Here is a 13951-nt window from a genome sequence, read left to right on the forward strand (position 1 = left end):
CATGTCTTAGTTTTTAAAGACCAAAATGGAGACCCTTATTCGGGGTTGTGCTTAAGATGTTGAAATCACGTAGGAGAAAACCTGAATACAAACCTATGTTAAACCATAAAGCTCACAGGGTTACTTGGGTCAGTTATTGTTAGGTGTGAAAGGCCAGGTCCACATATGAAGGTTTAATTAAGCTGATTTATTGCTAAAAGCCCATGCAGAGGAATCTTCTTAACTTACAGTCATAACCTTGTTGTTGTTGTTAGTTGCGAAGTCGTGTCCGACCCATCGCGACCCTATGGACAACGTTCCTCCAGGCTTTCCTGTCCTCTACCATCTTCTGGAGTCCATTTAAGCTCACGCCTACTGCTTCAGTAACTCCATCCAGCCACCTCATTCTCTGTCGTCCCCGTCTTCTATTGCCCTCAATCTTTCCCAGCATTAGGCTCTTCTCCAGTGAGTCCTTCCTTCTCATTAGGTGGCCAAAGTATTTGAGTTTCAATTTCAGGATCTGGCCTTCTAAAGAGCAGTCAGAGTTGATCTCCTCTAGGACTGACCGGTTTGATCGCCTTGCAGTCCAAGGGACTCGCAGGAGTCTTCTCCAGCACCATAGTTCAAAGGCCTCAATTCTTTGGCGCTCAGCCTTTCTTATGGTCCAACTTTCACTGCCATACATTGCAACTGGGAAGACCATAGCCTTGACTATACGCACTTTTGTTGACAGTGTGATGTCTCTGCTTTTTAGTGTGCTGTCTAGATTTGCCATGGCTTTCCTCCCCAGGACATTAGATAAAAGTCAATAGCGCTCAAAGGGGGTTAGACTTAGTTCATTTGTGGTTACATGGAGATTCTAGGCTAATCCCTCTTTTCACTCTGTCCCCAGGATTTGCCATTTATCTTTTATAAAATTCAGCTCACACACTGTTATGACAATAAAATGTTAAGATATCAGACTGAGAGTTTTGAAGAAATAGTGAAATATGTATGCAATAAAAATATTCAACCCATGATTATACAACTTTTTTAAAAGAAGGGAAAATTATTTATGGTGGTAGTGGTAGTGAAGAGAATCCAGAATAATGGGCATTTGAACAGTGCTCATTTTGAAACTGCTATAAATTTAAAAAGCAACTATATGGACATAAATCAAACTTCCTTCATCCTCATATTCCTGTGCAAATAAATGGCATGGTCTGAAATCAGTTGTCCATCAAACAAAGAATAATCAGCAGCCTGGAAAACATAAATTTTTGAAAGGAAAACTAGTGAATGCAATGGATATGGGCCTATGACTACACAAAGCTGTGCTGCTCTAAGCCAATAGCAAAAGTTTAATTTTAATTTTAATTATGCTAAACATGAATTGATTTATTTAGTGTAAAATGACTATCACGGAGGGGTTGAAGTACATATACTAAGGATGGTGGCTTTATGACTCTTTCCCTTATGAATTGAATGAATGGGCTTTGTAGTACTTGACAGCTATTTCCTTTCTAATGAATGATCCTTCAAGAAATATAACTTTGGCTGTGAGCTAAATCTGGCATTTCTAGACTCTTGATGCTGTCTAGATAAGTAGATGAAAAATATACTTACCATTGAGGACCATGTGAAGCTCCACTTCAGTGGTAATTCAGACTTTTAACTGAATCTTCAGATTGAATTGTCAAATAGATCTGGTGCTTAGAAGATCAGTTGCCTCTGAATTAATCCAGAGATTAGTTGGACTTCTAGGCATGAGGAGACTTTTGTAGCAACAAATCATCCAAATACTTTGATGATTCAAATCAATTTGTCAAATGAAGTGCAAAATTGAATCAGATTTTGACCAGCTGCCCTATTAATCACAGAGAAGGCAACTTAGTGTCTTCTATATATGTTTCAGATGACAGTGTTCATAATTTAATTTAATTTAATTTAATTTATTATCATTTCTATACCGCCCTTCTCCCGAAGGACTCAGGGCGGTGTACAGGGCAAGAATAAAACACAGAAATTTACAAAAATTAAAAAATAATTAAATGCATGCCCGATTAAAATACAATTAATTCCCAGCCAGACATGGTCTGGCATGGGTTGATGAAAGCTGACACAATGATTCATCGCTAGGATGAATCTGCAGCATGCCAAAAACTCCAAGCTACTTTCAACAATCTTTAATTCTAACACTTTGCCTCTTTGGAGGTTGATCTGTTTTTACATCAGAGAATTTCCAAGCTGACCATTCAAGCAAATCATTTGCTACAGGTAAAGAAATTCAATACACATTGCTTCTCTCCTTTGATGTCATAAAAAGACCTGCCTAAAATAGCTTATAATTTCAAATCAACAAAATCATGTATTCTGAAATCTGTAAACAACACAAGTCAAATGAAAGCTTTTTTCCTGTTAAGAAAGCCTATGAACATTCAATGGACATGTTATGAATTAAAATCAAAGCATTAATTTCATGCTTATCTATGTGACAATGCAAATATACATTAATTTTCTCCACAAATACATACCTTTGGGCCAACTCTGGGCCATTGGTCTTTAGGGATTTAAATTTACTATCATGTGATATTGAAAATGGGGCATCTTAGGAGTTTGTGGTCTGCCAAACTGGGACCTTTCCTAGATAATCAACAGCGTAAGGCATACTGGAGACTGCCAGCTAGTATGATCTGACAGAGAGGGACATTAACACCAGTTCATTGCTATAGAAAGATCACTCTCTAGTAGCCTTTTGGCTTAGGTGCTACCCCTTCCTGCAGGAAAATACGGCCAGTTCAATCAGCTTGCCTTAGGTGACTGATCAGTGGCGTAGCGTGGGTTGTCAGCACCCGGGGCGGGGCAAGGCAACCGGAAGCGGAAATAGAGGGGCGGGCGGGCGGTGACGTCACGGCACTGCTGAAAAGACGCGCCCCGCAGCGGCGTAGACTTTCCAAGAAGAGTCGCGCGCATGCGGGATGCTTCCGGGTCCCTCTCGAGGGCGGCTGGGCGGGGCTACGACCTGCAAGAGCCGCTGCATTCAAGCTCGCCGGCTATCACGGAGCCGAACCGGGCGACTTTTAAGGAAGGCTCTTATTCTGGAGCAGTCCGGTGCGTTGAGAAAGAAGGGACCCCAGTTTCTTCCTTCGCGGAACTGGAATCCAAAGTCACCCTGCCGCCGCCCTCCCGCACGCCCGTCCGTCCGTCCACTACCCTTTCTGGCTCGCTCTCCCGGAGCGGATGAAGGAGACACGGGAGGGGGAGGGGGCCGGGAGAGGGGGAGGGCCTCTGCAGCAGGGGGCCTCTCCTGGTTGGGCCCGCGTGCGCCACCTGTCACTGGGCGGCGTGTATGTTGGCGGCCTGGCCCCGCCCCGCCTCTTCGCAGCCCGCGGCGCGGACAGAAATGACACAGAGCCTCGGTGGCTACCGAGCAGCTCAGTGCGAGCGCGCCCCCCCCAGATGTTGCGCCCGGTGCGGCCGGCCCCCCCTGCACCCCCCACGCTACGCCACTGTGACTGATGAACCCAGTGAGGTTCCAGAGAGAGCTTGGGGTTTTCCCTGAGGATCTGGTAGATTGTTTGGCTGAGGCCCTACATGCTGCCTGGAATGAGGGAGTAGCTGAGGCCTTGGAACATATCACTCATACGTGGCCTCTAGCTGTGTGCCTGTACTGGGGAGCACCTTGTGTACTTGAAAGAGATATCAGGATCACCACTGGAGGTAGACTCAGGCAAGAGACCATATTAGAGATTATCTTGTGGCAATAAGAGTGGCAAACATTCTCAACAATCATTTGTTTGCCATCTGTGTTTCTTTTTTTGTGTTGATTGTACTCTTTTTTTGTTTTTAATTTTTTTTAACAATTTGTAAAATTGTCAGAGTCACTTGGAGTTGGGCAGCATATAAATATAATAAATTATTATTATTTTTTTTTAAAAGACAAAGATTCAAAACTTGAGAGGTGAAAAGGACGAAGAGGATTTTAAAGTGTTCTATAGCTAAACAATTAGGGACGCGGTGGCTCAGTGGGTTAGGATGCTGAGCTTGTCCATCAGAAGGTTGGCAGTTTGGTGGGTCGAATCCCAAGTGCCGCGTAACAGAGTGAGCGCCTGTTACTCGTCCCAGCTTCTGCCAACCTAGCAGTTCGAAAGCACATAAAAATGCAAGTAGAAAAATAGGGACCACTATGGTGGGAAGGTAACAGCATTCCGTGCGCCTTTGGCATCTAGTCATGCCGGCCACATGACCACGGAGATGTCCTTGGACAAGCGCTGGCTCTTCGGCTTTGAAACGGAGATGAGCACCGGCCCCTAGAGTCCGAAACGACTAGCACACATGTGCAGGGGAACCTTTACCTTGTTTTATAGCTAAACAACAGGATTTTGAAAGCTGTTAAGATACAGTGTAATATATGCTGGGTACATGGTTGCTATATATTTAAATTTGTTAAGGTAAGAATTGGTTAGATCAGAAATGGGAAGCTATAGGCATGGAATAATATGATGGGCTGGGCTGTGATGGATTTTTGACATGACACAGATCTTCAAATAGAGGTGCATATCTACAGTATGTGAGAATGCATATTAAAATGAAAATGCCAAAATGTATCCATTTTCAGTGTGTGCTACTTGTGAATGTTTTTATTTATTCCATTTGTTTCAGTGCTGATTTTTCAGATTTTTAAAATATTTTCTGAAAATATATACATGCGATACAGCTGAAACAGAGGTATATGGCTTGGTGCCTCCAAATATTTTTGATTTCAATTGCCTTGAGTTCCAGCTACATTAGTCAAGGGTAAGTAGTTGTGAGAGTTGAAATCTAAAGTATTGAGAGCCATCAGCAGTAGTGTCCCTAAAAATCTTTGATAACTTGATCACAGAAATATTGCACTTAGGTATATTACAACATCTGATGCAGGTACATAAGGGCAGAATTTGCATTGTGATGCCTTCAAATCCATGTCTCAATTTTACATCATCATGCTTTCTACAGATGCCACTGTCCAAACTATTTTCAGTTAGCAAAGTAGCACTAAATGTTATAATTGAGTGAGTTGGGGTTTTGATTTATAACTTTGTTCTCCTTTGAAAGAAAACAACAACAACAACAATAACAGCAACAAAAATAGCTGGCTTCCCCACTATCATGTTTGAACCTATGATGCAAGTTAACACATTTAGTTATTGGTCTATTGGTAATTGTGTTGAAGATGCATTTGAAATGGTTTAGGCTCTTTGATATCCAATAAATGCTAACAATAAACCTCAAAGTATTTCAAAATTGACTTCATTAGAATGATTATTTTAAAAAACGTTATTTCAATAGCTAAAATTCCCTTTTATCCTTTAATATCTACTGTCCACCCTCATATAGCTGGCCCTGTTTATTTTGGTTTCATGATTTTATTATCTATTTCCCTCATTAGGTTTTGATCGCTATTTCTCTAGTAGGACACTGGACAATAATCGCCGGAACATTTGGTTTGCTGAATTTTGGGAGGATAACTTTCACTGCAAGCTAAGTCGCCATGCTCTCAAGAAAGGAAGTGCTATCAAAAAGTGTACAAGTAAGAAATCCTAACTTTGGGGGTATATTTGGGGGCATGGATCTTTGATTTGTGTGTGGCAGAGAATAGGGAGGACTGAACAATCTGAGTGGATGATTGTCAGCTCCATTTGTGTTGTAACCTAAAAGAACATCATTATTTAATGGAGATGTGGTCATTAATTTGGTCTTTGTTAGATGTAATGGGCAGTCCTCACTTTGAGGGTTAGCTGTTTCATTTAGAGATACTAGTTGCTTTGCATGCATTGGGTATATGAGTTGAGTTCTCTGAAGTGGCTGTCAGAACATACTGTCAGATATTTCATGATGCCAAGTTAATTGTGTGGATTTTGTAATAGTAGAGTGAATGGGAGGGTTCTGGTGGCTAAGCTCAGAAGATCTGGTAATAGCGTGAAGCAGGTAGGCTGTGATGATAGTATACTTGTTTGTGAAGCATAATAGAGAAATGATTTTGCTATGAGTCAGGAAAATCCTTTCTGATCTGATCCCAACAGATACATTAATTTCTGCCATTCTTAGTTTCATGCAATATTGGGCTCACGTGAAAGAAATAAAGAGGAGTATCTTAGTCAGTTTGTTGGCCTTCAAATGTGTTACTCTTTCATAATTTCCATATAGCACAATAAAAATGTTAGACTATCATTCTGAGTCAGCATGACAGTAAGGATCATAACAATAATGTGTCTAACAAACACTAGTAGTTGCTAACACTAAATGTATCCTTGCTATGAATCACTAAGATTGTTTTTTGAATAGGAGGGAAAAAGCCATATTTGGAGTAGCTAGTACAGGATCTTACAGGGCAGGAAAAAGTAATTTATATTGGTGGAATCAAGGATAGAGGCAGAATAAGAGACTTGTCAGAGAATGGGCCTTTGGGCAGGTTTCCGCTTCCATTTCTACCAGTCTTCCCTTACCTGATATTCACAGTTCTGTTGGCACCAGAACTTTAAAAATCCCCCCAAAACAATTGTTTGAAAACTGAGACCCTACACATTTGGAAGACACTAAATGTGAGATGGCAGCTCTTGAAGGATGTAAGATTGGCCCCTTAATTATTTTGTTACACACTAGTAAACATCATTAACCCTGTATGATACTTTAATGTTCCTCGGCGTTAATGTTAATGCTGCCCTCAGATTTTTATAGCTGTTTTGTTTTGTTTCGGTCCCTGTGTTCATTGCTTTTATGAGAACTTCTTAATTATCATTTTTAATTATACATTTTCTGAGCACCTGGCAAGCAAAGCATATATTTGTATAAATTAAATCAATCAATAAAGCCCATGAGCACCAATAGACTCATTTGGGAGTGGGCCAGTAGATTAAGAACAACATTTTAGGATATGATTCCCTGAGCTTAAGAGCAGAAGGCATTGCTCACAAGTAAATATGCCTGCTGAAGACTTGACAGAACTGGGAGGACTTAGAGTGGGCAACTTGGCTGCTTCATGGACTCTTTATAGTTATTAAATAAGAGGAAACACACATTAAGTCAACTGAGCCACATGGTCCAGTTTTAGCTTCCTTGGGCAACTTTTGCTATCCTTTTTTTGTCTGCTTTTATTCTACACATACCCCTACCTGCACATTAGTTTCCTTTTAATTGTTTGCCATTATCTTTCCTCTTCACAGTACACAAGGTCTTTCTTCATTTACTCATAATTGCCGTTATGACATTGCAATCCCAACTCCATTGTTCTTGGCTAGTGTTTTCTCAGCAGTTCTCTCCTAGCAGTCTGGTTCAAGAGGGAGAAAGAATGCATTATAAACTGTGCCACCATTGTTTGAACCTGGCTTAAGAACTAGAATGGAAGAGAGTTCCTGAAAATAAAAAGGGGATGAGAAAATAGCCCCTTTAAGTGCATGAGTAGAGTTAATCCTGACAGGAGACATGAGATACATGTCTCATGGGTGAATGAATATATTTGTTCATCCTCCCTCTGCTGCCAAAGCTGACGGAAAGTCTCTCTCTGATGTGAAGTGACTGAAACCTTGGTGCTGGACACTTTTTGCCTCAAGCAACAATTAAAATATTTCATTCCATAAAAACATCTAGCCGCATGGGAAGTACAATGCAGAATTGTTGTTAAAAGGAAGGAGGGAAAAAAAACAAACCCCAGAGAAATCAGCTGCCATGTAAATGATAATAAATCTTCAAGCCAGGATTACAGAAAGTGATGGGGGCTGCTCCTTTATCTCTGTGTTGTCGCATTTATTCACCCTCCTTGCCAGACATTGAGCCTCTGTGGAATTGATGAGTGCCACAGTAGATCAGAGGACAAAACAGAAAGACTGAGAGGGACAGGTAAAACTAATCTTGACCATTGCTTCTATTACCTCCTGTCTTGATCCACCCAGGAATAGAGCTAGATATCAGAGCAGCTGCTTGAATGTCAAATCTGCACATCTTGTAAGGATATAAAGAAAGTTCAGGGTGGGACGCAGGATAGGAAACTTTTCGTGCCCAACTTCACCTTCATTGTAAGCCAATCATAAACAAAGCCAACATATGATATTAAGGGAAGAATATTTTATCTAGTCCTCTGATGCCCTCATAAAGCCCACTCCAATCCTTATATCTCTCCCCTGTGTGTTTTCCAGTACTTTCCCCAAAACACAGAATTCTGTGGCAGCTCCTGATCTTTTTGCAGTTTATGTTCCTTATTTGATTATACCTCTGCCCATCCAGACACAATTTCCAAACCTTTTGGTACTTCTTAAGATTCAGTTTGATACATACAGTAAGAATCAACAACCAGTCATGTATATAACGGAAAAATGGGATAACTCTTCTGTTGTGGACTTTTCAGGAATATTTAGCTATATTTTTTTTGCTGTGGGATGGAGGATTCTGCACTCTTACAGTACATGTATTATGGAGATCTTTGGATTAAAGCTAACCCTGACTTGTTCTATTGCTGACTGGGTTTCATCCTTCCCATGACCCAGAATCACTGACTGAAATATTCATGCTTCTACATTTATGGAGAATTAGGGAGTTTTGAGTAGTAATTTACTGTTTTGTGTATATAGTACACTAAGTACACAGACGTATTAAAAATTTAAAGCCAGGGAGTTCCAGATTTGAGTGACTTGCCAAAGAACCTGCTGCTAGATCTCTCCCAATTCAAGAGTATTGGCTGCATGTGCATCTGACAGAAGTAACGAGCAGAAATAGACTGCTGTTTTAAATTTCCCTCAACCCTCAGTCTAGGGCATGGGTCTGCAACTTTGACAACTTTAAGACTTGTGGACTTCAGCTCCCAGAATTCCTAAGCCAGCTATGCTGGCTGAATTCTTGGAGCTGAAGTTCACAAGTCTTAAAGTTGTCAAGGTTGCAGACCCCTGGTCTAGGGTCTATTGCGATTCTCATTCATCCAGGTCATGGTTGTCTCAAAGGTGACAGACTGATCCAAAGGTGCTTTCTTTCAAAAGGCAACTGGACTTTCTTGTTTTGCTTGAATACATTTCGCTTCTCACCCATGAACCTTCTTCAGTTCTGACTAAGTCTCCACCATTCAGTCAGAACTGAAGAAGCTTCTTGGATGAGAAGTGAAATATATTCTAGCAAAACAAGAAAGTCCAGTTGCCTTTTGAAAAAAAGCACCTTTGGATCAGTCTAGGGTGTTCTGAAATATGTTAAATTATGGTCATTGACCCTGCTACTTTCTGGGAGGGAGGTGAAGTGGTCTGATTTCAGTAGAGGATGCTGATACTAAGGCTATTCGCTGAACTCATACAGATCTGAAAAGAAAATCTGGATTGTTGAAATGTTATAACTATATATGCCAGCTACAGAAATGTTTCCACTTTATTGTCCCTTTCCTATTTGTTAATAACTAGGAAGATCAGGTGTGTGTTTCTTAACCACTGTCCCAGACATGCTGTCATTATGTGGTTATATATATTTTTGGATCTTGCCAGCTAGAGCTAATGGGAGGGATAATCAAAGTGTATAGGGAATCTATCTTTTTGATAGCCATGTGGTTGAGGTGATGGATGCAGGTGACATATTTACTGAAAGATGGAATAAAAATTACTGCCTGCCACCCAAGTGGGGAAGACAGATAAAGGTGTCTGGGCTTTCAGGCAGTGGAGATGTGTTGAAATTATAGGTTGTGTATGGCCACTTAAATGAATTTCTCTCCCTTTTAGGAGGTTATGTGGGAGGCAATGCAACCTTTGTTATCTATTGCAATTCCAACTGGCTCATTGTGATCCCTAAATGGTCATGGGGCAAATGATGTGTTTGGATTTACAGTAACTCCTATTTGCTATCATGCTATGCACTTAATTATGTTCTCTAGGCGGGGACCAAATCTTGATCCCTGGATGTTGAGCCTTTAATGCTTTAAAACAGAGATAGAGGAGCTGGTCCTGCAGATATTGCCAAACTAAGCCGCTCACAGCCCCAACATGGTCAATGATGATGGATGTTGTTGAAGTGCAATCACTAAAGTCTGCAACAGCTAGAGAACTGTAACTTCCTCACATCTGCTGTGGTATCTGAAACTATTCAAATGCTGTCAGGTACAATTTGTTCATCAATTTAATCTTCAGTTTGTCATTTCTTTGAAAGAAGCAGGATCTTCAATAAAGCTGCAGAATTTTCAGTGTTCTAGTCAGTGAGCCATACAGTGACCCTAAAGACACAGATAAGCCTCCAGGTAGCTTTAATGACTTGCTAAAAGAATGCAAATGAACAGCTATCTGCAGGAGTATAAATCTTTCCATTCCTCACCATCCAGTCAGAGCTGAAGAAGCTTCTTGGATGAGAAATGAAACATCTTCAAAGAAAAACAAGAAAGTCCAGTTGCCTTGTGAAAAAGCATCTTTTGGCTGCCAAAGAATGAAATAAGATTGGTTTGTCATGATCTGTTTTTGACAAACCCATGCTGACTTTTAGTTATAACTTTATTTGTTTCTAGTTGGTCAGAGATCTGTTTTTTTTTATCATCTTTTCCAGTATCTTCCCAGCTATTGATTGGTCTGTAGTTTCCCGAGTCTGGTTTTTTTTCTTTTTATTTTTTTGAAGATAGAAACCACATGAACTCTTTTCCAATCCTAAGGTAATTCCCTGCTGTTCCAGGATTTTTGAAAGATATGGTACAATGGCTCTGAGATAACATCTGCCAGCTCCTTCAGAACTCTGGGATGAAATCCATCAGGTTCCAGTGATTTATATTCATCAGGATCAGATAGGTGTTCTGTAACCATTTTCTTGCTTATTTTAATTTTTTATTTCTAGTCTGTCTTTTACAGTTAGTTTTTTTGTAGATTGGGCTATAGTTTCTTTTTGCATGAAGACTGATGCAAAGAATGAGTTAACAGCTCTATTTTCTCTCTATTGCCTGTTACTTCCTTGCCATCTTTTCTCTTAAGTGGATCTACTGTTTCCTTGACTTTTTTTCTTATTTTTTATTGTTGAAAGAAACTTTGTTGAAAGAAACTTTTTTATTATCTTTGACTTTTGTTACAAGTCTTTGTTCATTCTGAGCCTTTGCTTTCCTGACTTTGTCTTTGCAGATTCGGGCTATCTGCTGATACTCTACCTAAATTATGTGTCCCTCTTTCCATTTTTGTACTTGTCCCTGTCTTTCAGTTTATCAGAGATATCATGCTGGTTTCTTTTTGAATTTCTTGTTTTTCTTTTTCAGTGGTATTGTGCTGGACTGGGCTTTTGTGATCATATTTTTCAGAGTTTTCAATTTATGAGAATCTAGAAATCACTGCTTAACATATCTGAAGGAGAAATTGGTAAAACCGGCTCACATCAGCTGCAAATAGTAACAGGGAGATATTGTTGTAACTAACTTGTTTGTTGTTGTAACTAACAGAGTTATTATTGGATTGCTACTTGAAAATGACAGTTTTTGGAGCTGCATAGGTATATCTTTTAGAAAATACTAAGCTAGAAACACAATTTTTTTTTAAAAAAACAACAATTACCTTATTCCAACTTATTTAAGTGGGTTGTATAAAACATGTATCACCTATCCAAACTTTGCTGATTTTAAAGAAAAAGAAAAAGCACCACCTGCAACCATAAACTGAGATGGACTTTAATGCTTGGAGATGAACTTAATGCTTGAATAGAAGATCCCCAGAGAAATCAGGACTGTTAACTAGATTGGAAAGTTTTTTTTAAAAAAAATCCTAGGCAAAGATAGTATTGTACTGTTTTCAAGAAAACCATAGGGAAGTCTTCAGTTAGTCTATATAATATTTTAAGTGGGCACTCAGCAGATAAACACAGCCAAATTTCCCAAAATCAAAATAGATTTTAAAAAATGCTTCAAAATTGATCATCAAAAGGATTGCAGGTTCACTAAGAGAGGAAAGAGCCAAACTTTGAAATGTTGCTACCTTGGAAAAAAATACAAATAAATTATCCACATACTCATGATGTTGAAATTTATTTGTTTTATTTGATTATATCTACTTTTAATCTGGGAAAAAGCACATTATAAATCATTTGACATTCAACATAAGATTACAATGATTAAATTAAAAGCCAGATAATACAAACCTGTTTTAAAGCAAACCAAAGAAGCTGACAATTTAACTTTCCTTGGAAGCAAGTTTGATTAAAAAAAGAATCATTTATCTGCCTTAGAGGAATTCTAGAATATTAGTCAAGATAATCTCTTGCACCAAAAATAATACAGAATCTTATAACTTACACAATGCTTGCAGCCTAAGTGTTTGTAGCTTTTCACCCTTTGCAGCACCTGAAGAGATAGCCTACATTTATATTGCAATTTTGTTTACCAATACTTATTTCAGTTCTTGAAAGAGAATTTAGTTCTGATTTGCATTCTAAACAAGAAGAAAATTTCGATGAAATTCTAATGGGCAGTGAGTGGTATTTTTATACTTATTTGTTTGCTATATAGTTAAGAAGTGAGGAAGTTTGGTATAGTGTTAAGGCAACAGGCTGGAAATCAGGACTTTGTAAGTTTTAGTCCTGCCTTAGATACAAAGCCAGATGGCTGATCTTGGGCTAGTTACACTCGCTGAAAAAGAAGAAACAAGGCAATGGCAATCCAGTTTCAAAATCTTGCCAAGAAAACTGTAAGGACTTGCCAGGAAGTCACCAGGAGTCAATACTGATTCAAAAGCATACACACACACACACATATATATACACCCCAACCAGTGGTGGTATTCAGCCAGTTCACACCAGTTCAGCAGAAACGGTTATTGCCTAAGCCCAGTATGGACTTCCAGAAGCTGCATCCACACAGAGAACCAGTTGTTCACACATTTGAATCCCACCACTGACCCCAACTAAAAGAGTCAAGCACTATGAGTGATATTTGAATTGTGCAAAGCTTTGAAAGGGTGACTGTTAATTCAACAAAGCATCAGTCAGATTGCTTCATCAGATCCTGAAGTTTGCTTGATGATATCTGAGCCCTTTTCAACCCTGTGAAATAATCTCATGAAATGATTATTTTTTTACTAGTTATGATTTGTTTTCAGCCTGTACTTTATTGAGGTGACTAAGCTAACATTACTTTAGTCTTCATTTACTTTCTCAGTTCTCAGGGAGAAACCAAAGAGTTTGTATCAGCCCAAAGAAAGCGTAATTATGAAATTTTCCCTATCTTTTCATAAAATAACTAGAAGTCATTTTGGGTTAATGTTAAGGGTGCATCAAGACAGCCTGGGTCTTACAGACCAGAAAAAATGTAGCAAAATGAGAGAACCAGAGTCTCTGGATTAACTGAGTGCTCTGGTACTTTTAAGGCAAGTTGTGGTCTTCTGCTTCTGGAGGAAATATCAAACCAAGTAGAGTGAGAATCAGACCAACTGCACTGAGATGCAATTGTTTAACAAAAACCTTGGATGATTTGAATTTTTGGGTGGCCCAAGCCTATGTGAACCAAAGAAAGCTGGGCCATAAAACGAAGATGTAAAACTAAGCTGCTCAGGTTGCCAAGCAAACAAGCCAGTTCAGTCAGGCTCTAAAGGGGATTGGTGATGGGAAGAATTGGGCAGGTAGCATTGAGATGGACATGCTGGCCACTGTCCTGGAATATATTTACAATGGGCAACTACAGCTTTTCACCTCATTGTACAGAGGTCTGTCTTTTAATCCTGGTAACCAGAATTGCTTGGATTCATTCTGTCATTCTGTGTTGCCAGATGAACACAACAGGATGGCAATTTCATTGCTTGCAAGCCCTTCCTAAGCTTCTGTAGGTGTTATTTTGCAGCTGTGACTGAGCTGTTTCCCCTGCCCACCTGGATATGCAAGAGGTGCTGTTTGGCTTTTGGCTTTGACTTAGTATGGATTAAAGCTGCGAGGAATCATAAAACAGACTGGAATGGGACAGCACAAAACCCAAATGAAATAAAGAGAGCTTTTTCATACCGGTTGGATTGGTCTGCACTGTAAAATTTTCACTAGGTGATTC

General features: G+C 39.5%; 1 protein-coding gene across 1 annotated transcript in view; it reads left to right on the forward strand.

Annotated features, from left to right (window-relative positions):
* GRM4 (glutamate metabotropic receptor 4) overlaps positions 1–13951 on the forward strand; it is a gene marked incomplete at both ends in the record, with an annotated part of 317553 nt that overhangs the window by 232252 nt on the left and 71350 nt on the right. Inside the window, one exon of the mRNA XM_081325074.1 lies at positions 5387–5527. Coding sequence (XP_081181200.1) covers positions 5387–5527 — 141 coding nt within the window. The remainder of the gene's footprint in view (positions 1–5386; positions 5528–13951) is intronic.

Source organism: Vipera berus, assembly GCF_964194415.1.
Source record: "Vipera berus genome assembly, chromosome: 3".
Taxonomy (NCBI): domain Eukaryota; kingdom Metazoa; phylum Chordata; class Lepidosauria; order Squamata; family Viperidae; genus Vipera; species Vipera berus.